This window comes from Perca flavescens, chromosome 7, assembly GCF_004354835.1.
Source record: "Perca flavescens isolate YP-PL-M2 chromosome 7, PFLA_1.0, whole genome shotgun sequence".
NCBI lineage: Eukaryota > Metazoa > Chordata > Actinopteri > Perciformes > Percidae > Perca > Perca flavescens.
The window spans coordinates 37577429-37592428 of NC_041337.1; the positions used below are offsets into that span (position 1 = coordinate 37577429).

General features: G+C 43.4%; 1 protein-coding gene across 1 annotated transcript in view; it reads left to right on the plus strand.

Moving 5' to 3' along the window:
- itpr3 (inositol 1,4,5-trisphosphate receptor, type 3) overlaps positions 1 to 15000 on the plus strand; it is a 167048-nt gene that overhangs the window by 29324 nt on the left and 122724 nt on the right. The window contains 7 exon segments of the mRNA XM_028582667.1: positions 1724 to 1882; positions 3147 to 3245; positions 4494 to 4577; positions 5575 to 5721; positions 6935 to 7030; positions 7332 to 7376; positions 10827 to 10969. Coding sequence (XP_028438468.1) covers positions 1724 to 1882; positions 3147 to 3245; positions 4494 to 4577; positions 5575 to 5721; positions 6935 to 7030; positions 7332 to 7376; positions 10827 to 10969 — 773 coding nt within the window.

The window sequence follows — 15000 nt, forward strand, 5'->3', positions numbered from 1 at the left end:
ACACACACACACCCCGCCGCTGAACATCTCTTTGCTAGGTGAAGAGCAGAGGGAGGGGGGGGACAGTAGAGCTGCCAATCTTACTTTTTTTTATATTCAAATATTTAATTCTCAAATTCAGCCTATTATTATCATTAATTGACATATGCATTGTCAAAGCCACCATCAACATGTGGCTGTACATGTTCTGTCCACTAGAGCAGGGGTCTCTCAGGGACCCCTTACCGACCAGGGGCCCCTTACCGACCAGGGACCCCTTACCAACCAGGGACCCCTTACCGACCAGGGGCCCCCCTTACCGACCAGGGGCCCCCCTTACCGACCAGGGACCCCCTTTATAATCTATTGCGTGGCGTATTAAACGGGGCTATTAAGTGCATCATGTTTTAATGTTAAACCTACATGTGGGAGACTCAGTGATCCTTCAGCTGAACTCAAAGGTTCCCATAGAGGCTACCTCACCTCTACTAAGCTTATGTTCAATCAGTCCCTCCAAAAAAACGTGATTATGCGATCGCCATAATCAGCCAAAGTCTGCATATTTATGCAATGTTCCAAATATGCCGCACTTTCGCCGCATAAATTGCTGATTTCTGCAAGGACTGTTCAATGTGTAAAGATAAATAAAGCGTCGGCAAGGAGGCCAAAATGTTGAAAAAAAGTTTTGAATTTGAAATTCTGACCGAGAAAATCTAAAAGTTGCAGATCGACAGGAAGACAGTACAAGTGATTTATAGGCAGCCTGCTGTCTGTCTGTCTGTCTGTCTGTCTGTCTGTCTGTCTGTCTGTCTGTCTGTCTGTCACGGTAATGAGAATGCATATTCCTCCGTTAGCGCTAAGTAACCCAGAGGGAACTTATGTGTGTGTGTAACCCAGAGGGAACTAATGTGTGTGTGTAACCCAGAGGGATCTTATGTGTGTGTAACCCAGAGGGAACTAATGTGTGTGTGTAACCCAGAGGGAACTTATGTGTGTGTGTAACCCAGAGGGAACTAATATGTGTGTGTAACCCAGAGGGAACTAATGTGTGTGTGTAACCCAGAGGGAACTAATATGTGTGTGTAACCCAGAGGGAACTAATGTGTGTGTAACCCAGAGGGAACTTATGTGTGTGTGTAACCCAGAGGGAACTAATATGTGTGTGTAACCCAGAGGGAACTAATGTGTGTGTGTGTGTGTAACCCAGAGGGAACTAATGTGTGTGTGTAACCCAGAGGGAACTAATATGTGTGTGTAACCCAGAGGGAACTAATGTGTGTGTGTGTGTGTAACCCAGAGGGAACTAATATGTGTGTGTAACCCAGAGGGAACTTATGTGTGTGTGTAACCCAGAGGGAACTAATGTGTGTGTGTGTAACCCAGAGGGAACTAATGTGTGTGTGTAACCCAGAGGGAACTTATGTGTGTGTGTAACCCAGAGGGAACTTATGTGTGTGTGTAACCCAGAGGGAACTTATGTGTGTGTGTAACCCAGAGGGAACTAATGTGTGTGTGTGTAACCCAGAGGGAACTTATGTGTGTGTGTAACCCAGAGGGAACTTATGTGTGTGTGTAACCCAGAGGGAACTTATGTGTGTTTGTAACCCAGAGGGAACTTATGTGTGTTTGTAACCCAGAGGGAACTTATGTGTGTGTGTAACCCAGAGGGAACTTATGTGTGTGTGTAACCCAGAGGGAACTAATGTGTGTGTGTAACCCAGAGGGAACTAATGTGTGTTTCCAGCTGCTCCATATGAAGAGTAATAAATACCTGACGGTGAACAAGCGTCTGCCGGCGCTGCTGGAGAAGAACGCCATGCGGGTCACGCTGGACGTCACGGGCAACGAAGGCTCCTGGCTCTTCATCCAGCCCTTCTGGAAGCTACGCGCTAACGGAGACAACGTAAGGAAATACACTTCATACTACACACACATCTGGCACACAGTCTCTCACATCTGGAGCACAGTCCCTCACACATCTGGCACACAGTCTCACACATCTGGCACACAGTCTCTCACATCTGGCACACAGTCTCCTCACACATCTGGAGCACAGTCTCTCACACATCTGGCACACAGTCTCCTACACATCTGGAGCACAGTCTCTCACACATCTGGAGCACAGTCCTCACACATCTGGCACACAGTCTCCTACACATCTGGCACACAGTCTCTCACACATCTGGAGCACAGTCTCTCACACATCTGGAGCACAGTCTCTCACACATCTGGCACACAGTCTCTCACACATCTGGCACAGTCTATCACACATCTGGCACACAGTCTCTCACACATCTGGCACACAGTCTCATTCACATCTGGCACACAGTCTCTCACACATCTGGCACAGTCTCCCACACATCTGGCCCACAGTCTCTCACACATTTTGAGCACAGTCTCTCACACATCTGGCACAGTCCCTCACACATCTGGCACACAGTCTCTCACACATCTGGCACACAGCCTATCACACATCTGGCACACAGTCTCACACACATCTAGAGCACAGTCTCTCACACATCTGGGACACAGCCTCTCACACATCTGGGACACAGCCTCTCACACATCTGGGACACAGCCTCTCACACATCTGGGACACAGCCTCTCACACATCTGGAGCACAGTCTCACACACATCTGGAGCACAGTCTTTCACACATCTGACACACAGTCTCACACACATCTGGCACACAGTCTCTCACACATCTGGCAAACAGTCTCCTACACATGTGGCTAGGGCTGTCCTCGACTAAAGAAATTCTTAGTCGACTAACACTTATAGGATTTTGTCGACTAATCGATTAGTTGATTTAATTGACAGAGCTGTGAGCTTTGAGAGGTGGTTAAGACTAGAAAAGCACAATATAAATGTAGTTAATTAACCATCTGTAAAACTGAGTTTCTCCACAATTAATCCTGCAAAAGCACCACTTTAAATCTTGTGTTTACCATAAATGTGCTCAAAAGTTTCTTGGAAATAAGTAATTAAACATGAATAAGCATAAAAAATGACTAATCGACTAAAGAAATCTTAGTCGACTAAGACCAAAACTAATCGATTAAGAGGTGGCAGCCCTACATGTGGCACACAGTCTCTCATATATATATATATATATATATCGCTGCTGTAGATGTGTTGGTGATAATGAACGCTGCTGTGTGTTGCAGGTGGTCGTGGGAGACAAAGTGATCCTGAACCCGGTGAACGCCGGGCAGCCGCTTCACGCCTCCAACTACGAACTGACCGACCATCAGGGCTGCAAGGAGGTGAGACGCAAACACACACACACACACACACACACACACACACACACACACACACACACACACACACACACACACACACACACACACACACACAATCGGCTACATGTCATACCCCACCTCTCTCCCCTTTCATGTCGTCAGCTGTCCAAGGCCTAAAAATGCCCAAAAAATCCTAGAAAAAAAGAAAAGCTTTCAGTCTCAAATCTCACCCAGTTTCAGCGCTCGGTGAACCCTCTCCCTGTATCTATGTTTCATGATAGCTGAATTGTATAATTTATAACTGCATCAGTATGTGTAACACACTAGGAGACCAGTACGCATGTGTTTCTATTTTATTTTCATGACTATTTACATTGTAGATTCTCACTGAAGGCATCAAAACTATGAATGAACACATATGGAATTATGTACTTAACAAAAAAGTGTGAAATAACTGAAAACATGTCTTATATTTTAGATTCTTCAAAGTAGCCACCCTTGCTTTTTTTTATTAATAAGGGAAAAACTTCCACTAATGAACCCTGACAAGGCACACCTGTGAAGGTAAAACCATTTCAGGTGACTACCTCATGAAGCTCATTGAGAGAACACCAAGGGTTTGCAGAGTTATCAAAAAAAGCAAAGGGTGGCTACTTTGAAGAATCTAAAATATAAGACATGTTTTCAGTTATTTCACACTTTTTTGTTAAGTACATAATTCCATATGTGTTCATTCATAGTTTTGATGCCTTCAGTGAGAATCTACAATGTAAATAGTCATGAAAATAAAAAGGAAACGCATTGAATGAGAAGGTGTGTCCAAACGTTTGGCCTGCACTGTACACCAAAATCTGGAATGACATTCCCCATCACATCAGAACACTACCGTCCATCACATATTTCAAAAAGGCACACAACAGTTGTAACCCCCTAACCCTAACCCTAACACACATTGACTGTTCATGCATTGTCCAAGTCTTCTCTTCTTCTATGTTTCTGCAGAACAGGAACCTGCTGGAAACCAGTTTTTAAACCGAGTCAGGCCCGTTTAAACTGTAACTTAATGTTACTTCACTGTTTCCTTTAGGATTTTGTTTTAACAGTGGGGGCACTCTAACAATGCAGCCCTATTTCTGATACCGTGGGGGGCAGAAATGTTGCCGTGGGGGGCCAAATCAACACAGAGGAAACACTGTACTTTTAATCCTTTCCTGTATAATAAAAGGAAAAAGCAGGAGCTCCCAGTCAGCCTCTTGTCTCCCTCTGCAGGTCAACTCTGTGAACTGCAACACCAGCTGGAAGATCAACCTGTTCATGATGTTCAGCGACCACCGAGAGGAGGTGCTCAAAGGAGTAAGTCACTTCACTGCACATACACGACATATACTACATATACTACCTACAACACAGACATTACATACAGTACATACAAACAAAACGCCTCCAGCCTGAGTTTAAATACACCTTCAGGAGGACAGGTACTTCAGAGAGAGGGAGGGCACTATAACACATCGTGGTTAAACTGTTGAGTCTTCATTAAGTGCTTCTGTGTAAGTGTGTAAGTCTGAAGTCTCCCAAACCTTCTTCACAAATGTGAAATGAGTTGTGCTGCTCCCAAGTTTTTCCTTAACACATACAGTACATACACCACTGATACTGTACATACTGTACATACATCTGTATGTACAGTATCAGTGGTGGAAGAAGTATTCAGATCCCAGAGTACTAATCAGAATCAGTTTTATTGGCCAAGTATTAACATACACAAGGAATTAGACTTTGGTAGGAGTTAACTTTCCATACATTCAACAAATAGACAGACAGTCTAGACGCATACTGTACAATAAAGACAACAATATAAATATAGGCACCTTCCTAAAATAATGGCCTAAGTCATTTTTTGACAAAAATATTTTTTTGCCTAAATTATCTCCTCATGGTGCTGGCCACCTCTGGTAAAATTGCCTACATCCTCATTTGAACAGTACATGTGATTCTACTCCTTTAGTATAATGGCCTATGTCAAGCATGTGACTTATGCCATTCAGTTTTTTGTATTTTCTGAAATGACATAATATCCAAAATACAAATAAGACATAATACCAAGACAAGTACACATGGAGCGGGATGTAAAGTGCAAAAAATAATTGTTTTTGTTGTTTTGTTGTCCTGTATTTGGAGGCTCTTCATATCACCTCCAAACACAATGTTTTCCCTTGTTGTCCTTCCTAACGCCTCTGTGGCGTCGTGTGTGTGTCTGTGTGTGTGTGTGTGTGTGTGTGTGTGTGTGTGTGTGTGTGTGTGTGTGTGTGTGTGTGTGTGTGTGTGTGTGTGTGTGTGTGTGTGTCAGGGTGAGGTTGTTCGCTTGTTCCACGCCGAGCAGGAGAAGTTCCTGACGTGCGACGAGTACAAGAGCAAACTGCACGTTTTCCTCCGGACCACGCTGAGGCAGTCGGCCACGTCTGCTACCAGCTCCAACGCTCTGTGGGAGGTCGAGGTACACACACAGAGATACACACACACACACACAGATACACACACACACACACACACACACACACACACACACACACACACACACACACACACACACACACACACACACACACACACACACACACACACACAGATATACACACACACACACACACACACACACACACACACACACACACACACATACACACACACACACACACACACAGATACACACACACACACACACACACACACACACACACACACACACACACACACACACACACACACACATATACACACACACACAGATACACACACACACACACACACACACACACACACACACACACAGATATACACACACAGACAGTCTGTTTCACTATCTTTGTGGGGACCCATCATTGACATAATGCATTCCCTAGCCCCTTACCCTAACCTTAACCATCACAACTAAATGTCTAACCTTAACCCTTACCCTAACCTTAACCATCACAACTAAATGTCTAACCTTAACCCTTACCCTAACCTTAACCATCACAACTAAATGTCTAACCTTAACCCTTACCCTAACCTTAACCATCACAACTAAATGTCTAACCTTAACCCTTACCCTAACCTTAACCATCACAACTAAATGTCTAACCTTAACCCTTACCCTAACCTTAACCATCACAACTAAATGTCTAACCTTAACCCTTACCCTAACCTTAACCATCACAACTAAATGTCTAACCTTAACCCTTACCCTAACCTTAACCATCACAACTAAATGTCTAACCTTAACCCTTACCCTAACCTTAACCATCACAACTAAATGTCTAACCTTAACCCTTACCCTAACCTTAACCATCACAACTAAATGTCTAACCTTAACCCTTACCCTAACCTTAACCATCACAACTAAATGTCTAACCTTAACCCTTACCCTAACCTTAACCATAACCTAATTATATCCCTAATCCTAAAACCAAGTCTTAACCCTCAAACAACCCTTTAAACTCATGGGGTCCAGCATTTTGGTCCCCACAAGGCTGTGCAGACCCCACAAGGATACTGTAGTCCCGGATTTTTGGACCCCACGAATATAGTAAAACAGGTGTACACACACACACACACACACAGATACACACACACAAACACACGCGTACGTACGCACACAGACACACACACACACACACACACACACACACTTGTGTAAATCTCTCTCTGCGTTCTGATTGGTCCGGCAGGTTGTTCATCATGACCCGTGTCGTGGGGGGGCGGGACACTGGAACAGCCTCTACCGCTTCAAACACCTCGCCACTGGCAACTACCTGGCTGCTGAGGTAACCATGGCAACACCAATAAATGACCAATACAGTTTTTTTCTGCCATTGTTGTCTCTTCTGTCAGTAACAACAACATTGTGCTCGTGAGTTTGTAACTAATTGGGATCCTTTATTGTGTACGAGAATAACCTCTTGTTTTCTAATATTTTTATCACTTCTTCATAAAATGTTTCAACGTATTTGTATTTGAAGAATCTGAGGTTTATTTAGTTTTCTTGCAGTTGATAACATGTTGTGGATGTAACCCATGTTGTTGTTGTTGTTGTTGTTGTTGTTGTTGTTGTTGTTGTTGTTGTAGGAGAACCCGGGCTATAAAGGAGACGCACCCGAGCCGGCCGCCTCGGTGAGTACCATCTTCAACACCAGACACATTTAGAGGATAACTTCTGGATGTTCCACCCTGAACCCTCCATGTCTCCATGTGTGTGTGTCTGAGTGTCTGATGGAACAACAATCTGAAACTGGTCCAGTATTAAACCAGAACCGAGCTGTAATGTAACCCTACAGGACTAATGTTCAGCAGCAGTTAGAGTCACTAAAAGTTCTTTTGTTGCTGCTGACAGACTCAGGTTATTATTCTAAGTGTCTGACAACATTATGGGATGGATCCCTACAGAGATAGACCTTTTAGTTAAAGAGTAAGATCCTTTTAGTTTAACATGAAACAGCCCCGAAATCACCATCACCAAACTCCACCAGACTCCGTGTAAATAATCAGGACTTTTAGCGTGTATAGAGCCAGCATATCTCCACCAGACTCCATGTAAATAATCAGGACTTTTAGTGTGTATAGAGCCAGCATATCTCCACCAGACTCCATGTAAATAATCAGGACTTTTAGCGTGTATAGAACCAGCATATCTCCACCAGACTCCATGTAAATAATCAGGACTTTTAGTGTGTATAGAGCCAGCATATCTCCACCAGACTCCATGTAAATAATCAGGACTTTTAGCGTGTATAAAGCCAGCATATCTCCACCAGACTCCATGTAAATAATCAGGACTTTTAGTGTGTATAGAGCCAGCATATCTCCACCAGACTCCATGTAAATAATCAGGACTTTTAGCGTATATAGAGCCAGCATATCTCCACCAGACTCCATGTAAATAATCAGGACTTTATAGAGCCAGCATATCTCCACCAGACTCCATGTAAATAATCAGGACTTTTAGCGTGTATAGAGCCAGCATATCTCCACCAGACTCCATGTAAATAATCAGGACTTTTAGCGTATATAGAGCCAGCATATCTCCACCAGACTCCATGTAAATAATCAGGACTTTTAGCGTATATAGAGCCAGCATATCTCCACCAGACTCCATGTAAATAATCAGGACTTTTAACGTGTATAGAGCCAGCATATCTCCACATGTAAATGGGTGAATTAAGGGTTTATTTCAACCAAACCAGAGTGGTGATTGTTGGAACAGTGGAAAGATGAACCAAGGGGCCATCCACACGGAGACGCTTTTTGATGCAAACGCACATGTTTTGCATCGTTTTGGGCCTGAAAACGCACTTTTTTGAAACCTGGACCCAGGGTGAAAAAAATCTAAAACGGCTCCCTTTTGGCTTCGTTTGGACGGTGAAACTGCATACGTTCGTCTCGATGATGTCATCGTCACACCCCTGGACCTCTTTTACACCCTCTCTTACCCCGCAGCCACTGACACGCACGACTGCGGTGAAGCTAAGCGAGCATATCCCATCTCCATGGTTACACCAGCTCACTTCATCTAAATACTGTGTCTCTGCTCCCTGACTCTTCGCTCTGGATTCTGCACAAGATATATTGCTAACGTTATGTAGCCAATGTTAAACATCGCTAAAGTAGCTGACCGCTACAGCTGCGACGTAACGTTAACGTTAGCTGCTATGGCTGCTATCTTTTATAAAGTGGAAATAGACAACTTCTCAACCAGCTAGCTAATCTGTCTGCTTATCAACTCCTTGAACGGATTATAGTAACGTTAGCTCTGCTAGCTAGCGCGCTGCAATCATGTCCGATGGCAGACAGAATTGCAAAATAAAAAGCAATTCAACAGCACATTATACCATGTAAACAAAGACACGTTTTCTTGCGGCGGCCTTTATAAAATGAGCAGTGGTGAAAGTTATTATAGTCCACGCATGCGCAGAGTTTGCGGGGGCAGGGTAGCTGAAACGGGTAATTGCATTGTTTCAAAAATTAGTGGAAAAATTACTTCTGGCATAACCAGATATTTTATAAATACTTTAAGAACACAAACCAACTACATGATGATAGGTAATACATTTGATTTCATATACAGTACAGGCCAAAAGTTTGGACACCTTCTCATTCAATTTTTTTTATTTTCATGACTATTTACATTGTAGATTCTCACTGAAGGCATCAAAACTATGAATGAACACATATGGAAATATGTACTTTAAAAAAGTGTGAAATAACTGAAAACATGTCTTATATTTTAGATTCTTCAAAGTAGCCACCCTTTGCTTTTTTATTAATAAGGGAAATAATTCCACTAATGAACCCTGACAAAGCACACCTGTGAAGGTAAAACCATTTCAGGTGACTACCTCATGAAGCTCATTGAGAGAACACCAAGGGTTTGCAGAGTTATCAAAAAAAGCAAAGGGGGCTACTTTGAAGAATCTAAAATATAAGACATGTTTTCAGTTATTTCACACTTTTTTGTTAAGTACATAATTCCATATGTGTTCATTCATAGTTTTGATGCCTTCAGTGAGAAGCTACAATTTAAATAGTTATGAAAATAAAGAAACACATTGAATGAGAAGGTGTGTCCAAACTTTTGGCCTGTACTGTAGGCCTTCTGCTTTATTAAAATTAATATTTTATAATATTACTGGCTCTCCCTTGAGATCATTGTCGACGCATATGCATGACGCAAAAAACGATAATGCCAACGTTGCAATAAAGGTTTCCTAAATGTCATGTATATAAATTTGCTGTCAGCTTACTAATTGATTGCACGTTTTGTGTAGATTTGGACTTTTATACGTTTTTATTCCACTTTGTTTAAACGGCGAAGTTTTAAACTTGCTGGATACACCGGGACTCTGTTTGTGAATCTACTGATCGCTGTGGATTACTTTTTTTCATGTCATTGGATTACAGCAAAATACTGATCTTTTTTCTTAACATATAGCCTAACGTTTTATGCTGTGATTGCGCTTGGTTTCTGCGTTTGGAGAGGCATCTCAACAGACTGGATCCCCAACTCTGATTGTTCACTGTTACATGTTAGTTGAATTTAAGTATCTAACCGTCTGTCTATTGTGCTCCAAGACAGCCGTGCCACGATTGGATTTCATAAGGGCGAATTGTTAAATTGTTACAACGTAATTTCAAATCTGCTTTAAAAAATAAACATATGTTTATTTAGCATGTTTGTTTTGTCCATATGTGCTCGTGCTGTGTTCCCAGGTCTCAGCTGCTACAATGAGTTTGTTTTTTTTTTGTTCCGCCTATGAGTCCACGGATGTATTAAGAGAACGTTATATTCTAGCCATGCCAAGTGTGTTTTATGATGATAAAAGTCCTGACTATTTACATTGCAAAAACAGAACTTTTAGTGGATGCTGACTGATGCTGAACATTTGAAAAATACAGAAAGGACTCTTAAAGGGGAACATACATTGACACTATAGTCTCAGTGCAGTAAAAGTAGACAGCAGAATATTCCCTTCTGGAGAAACTAGTTCACTGATTTCTTCTGTTTTTAAGTAAAGTCGGTTAGTTCATCTTCTGACCTCTGACCCCTGACCCCTGACCTCTCTGTAGATTGATGGTAGCCGTAGCAACAAGCGCTCCCACGGCGAGAGGATCAAGTACAAGTTGGTGGCGGTGGCTCACGGCAACGACATCTCCTCGCTGTTTGAGCTGGACCCGACCACGCTGCAGAAGACTGACTCCTTTGTCCCCCGGTAGCAACTCACACACAGACACACACACACACACACACACACACACACACACACAAACACAGACAGACACACACAAACACACACACACACTCAGACAGACACAGACACACACACACACACACACACACACACACACACACACACACACACACACACACACACACACACACACACACACAAACACAGACAGACACACACAAACACACACACACACACACTCAGACACACACACAGACAGACACAAACAGACACAAACACACACACACAGTCTCACTCTAACTAAATCAACCTAAATCTTTAGTTTCACAATAAGTCAAACTTGTAGATAGTTTCTCCTAAAGTTAAACCTTTAGATCATTTTACACTTTAAAAACTTCACCAAAAGAAACTCAACAACCTTTTCTTTTCAATTCAAGTTTATTTTGTATTGCAAATAATACAAACTCAGGTGAGGGTTGGCCTCCGCCATGCGCTTTGTCACCAATCCTGTTTGTAATATTTATGGACAGGATATCGAAGTCGGGTGGGGAGGGGTTGCAGTTTGGTGGGCTGGGGATCTCATCGCTGCTCTTTGCAGATGATGTGGTCCTGATGGCATCATCGGCCTAAACCTTCAGCACTCACTGGATCGGTTCGCAACCGAGTGTGAAGCGGTTGGGATGAGGATCAGCACCTCTAAATCTGAGGCCAAAGCAGGAAACCGATGGAATTCTCCAGGTAGGGAATGAGTCCTTACCCCAAGTGAAGGAGTTCAAGTACCTTGGGGTTGTGTTCAGTGAGATTGGTCGGAGAATCGGCGCAGCGGGTGCGGTATTGCATTTTATCGCACTTTGACGAAAAGAGAGCTTAGCCAGAAGGCAAAAAAAATGGTTGAAGGCTGGGTCATGACCGAAAGAACGAGATCCAGGGTAAATCGGCTGAAATGGGTTTCCTCAAGGGTGGCTGGCGTCTCCCTTAGAGATTGAGAAGCTCAGTCATCCGTGAGGACAGAGCCGCTGCTTATCGAAAGGAGCCAGTTGAGGTGGTTCGGGCATCTGGTAAGGATGCCCCCTGGGCGCCTCCCTAGGGAGGTGTTCCAGGCACGTCCAGCTGGGAGGAGGCCTCGGGGAAGACCCAGGACTAGGTGGAGGGAGGTCCAGCTGGGAGGAGGCCTCGGGGAAGACCCAGGACTAGGTGGAGGGATTATATCTCCAACCTGGCCTGGGAACGCCTCGGGATCCCCAGTCGGAGCTGGTTAATGTTGCTCGGGAAAGGGAAGTTTGGGGTCCCCCTGGAGCTGCTCTCGACCCTCGGATGACGAAGATGGATGGATGGATGGATGGACAAAACATGTTCCTAAATCCCAAAGGGCTTGTTGTACACTAACAGAGTTATCTCTGTTGACTCACACTGATAATAATATTTATCAATAACTGCATACCAGTACTCCCCTGCATCTCCCTCTGACATATCAGACATAACCAGGGTACCATTATTACTGTACCACCTCACTCTGCTCATGCTCTGATCAGACTCTACAGTAAAGATTCTTCCCTCTGTTCGGTTTGACTTGATAAACCAACCATGCTCCTTATCCTCTCCCCAACCTCTACATCTGAGAGTGACTTCTTCTCCCTCTGAGAAGAGCTCTACAGCAGGGGGCCAAATTTGGGACACACATACAGCACATACTGTTACTCTCTCCTAGAGGCTTCACAGGTGTACAGACCTGAGTGATTTAACATTAGAGATGAAAACACCAACGAGTAGTTTTGGTCTACGGAAGGATCAGTCTGGTTTTGTTGTCCTAGGTCAGTGGAGATCCCTTTAGACCAATGTGGGGGCTGTTCATCAGTGGAGTCAGTGATAGAGCACGGAAACACAGCGCTCTCTCCCACTGAGCCGTAGATTACCTCTTGCTTTAGTCCTAACTGTACAGTGTTACTGCTAACACACTGCTGTTGGTTCATCTCCAGACAGTTGTACTCTGTAAAGTCTGTTGCTGTGACGTTGGAAACATGAAGAGCTGATTTGTTTGTCACCACTTGGTATCTTCCTCTAACATTGTCCATCACTGATGTCGTCTTGTCCCCCAAAACTCTGCTCCATGTTTCATCATCATATCTATAGACCTGTTTGAGCCACTGGACATCCAGATTATCAGCTGCTCCCTCACATGGCAGGTCCACTGGTTCTCCAAGTCTCACTTCAATAACGCCTTTCCAATCTGTTGTAGTACAAACAGTAATAGTGAAGTCAGGCGGAGGATGACGTAAGAAGAAGTTTCCACCCTGCTGTAAAGAAACCGTTGTTTCAGGTCTTCAGGTAGTGTAGGGGTTGTCGGACGGAGGTCAGGCAGGTGTTCCAAAGGACAAGCTTCTCCTCACCAACAGATCTGGAGATCAGGCAGGAGTCGGTGTTCATTTGGAGCTTGAAGGTGTAAGGGTTTCTTTCCCGTGGTCACGATGATCCGTTTTGAGCATGGATGTAGTTGATGAGAGCAAACAGCAGGAAGATGCTCTGTGACTGCAGCCATTCTGCTCGAGGTCGACAAACACTGGACCACTCAGCTCATGACCTCTACACCAACACTCATCAGCAACTGCTCTTTATCTGTTACAAACGACAGATAAGATAGAGGGTGGGGGCTGTCTACAGACAGACACCATAAGTTATTTTGAAATGTGTTGTATGGTTCTGAAACAGAGATTCAGGCATAAATCATTTTTTTAAAATGTAAAATTACTTTGCTAACATTAACTGCAACAAACACAGTCAACCAAAACATTTGGTCCCTCCAGATTAATCATGGTCACCGTGGGATTGTTTAGAGATGTCATCGGGTCAGTATCGCCCAGTAGATGCCCGAAACTGAAGATTTGTCGACCAGCCTGGATGCAAAGAGGATGACCTCCACCCCATCAAGCACTGCAGCAGCCCTCTCCTTTGCCTCATCAATGGGCATTTCTCAGATAGTTTTGGCTTACGTCTGTGAAATAAGTTATTTTGAAACACTGTTGATTTATAAAGCACTGAGTGCTTTACACACAACACACATTCATTTTTTTTTATTAGAACACACACATATAACATCACTACAATACACCACAATACAATATCTCTTCCCTCTGGTTAATCATTCACATGTTTGTCCAGCCAGCTCATGTCACTTCCAGTAAACTGAAGCTTTGACTGGCAAGAGGACAGGGTCATCACCCCATCAGAACACACACACAACCAATGGGTGGCTCAATGGGTCATCCTTTGGTACACCTGATCTCAGGTTCATTACTATGGGCTTAATATGGGCTTTTAAAGTAATTTTTCCTCATGATACCAGCATTTATCATGCAGGATATAATGGACATATTTTGGTACAGGTTTTGCCGCAAAATAATCTTTGAACAGGGATATAGTGTTGTTGTATCTTGTATTTGGTTAGTAATAAGCATTTATTATAACACTGCATTTAAGTCATATATAACAAAACTCTAATTTAACCTCTTGATTGTGTTTGTTTTATCATATACCTGCTAGGCATGTAATAATTATTTGACATTTATATAGAGTGTACATTTTACTGATTTATACCTGTATCTCTGTTTCAGAACCACACACACACACTTAAACATTTATTCAAATAAAAAGAAAACTGGTGGCCTCAACCTTTTAAAGACCAGCCAAAAATATATACAGTCCTTCCCGGTCAAACAAAACCCACACACACACACACACACACACACACACACACACACACACACACACACACACACACACACACACACACACACACACACACACAGACACACACACACACACACACAGATACACACACAGACACACACACACACACACACACACACAGACAGATACACACACACACACACACACACACACAGACAGATACATACACACACACACACACACACACACACACACAGACAGATACATACACACACACACACACACACACACACACACACACACACACACACACAGACAGACACACACACACACACAGACAGACACACACACACACACACACACACACA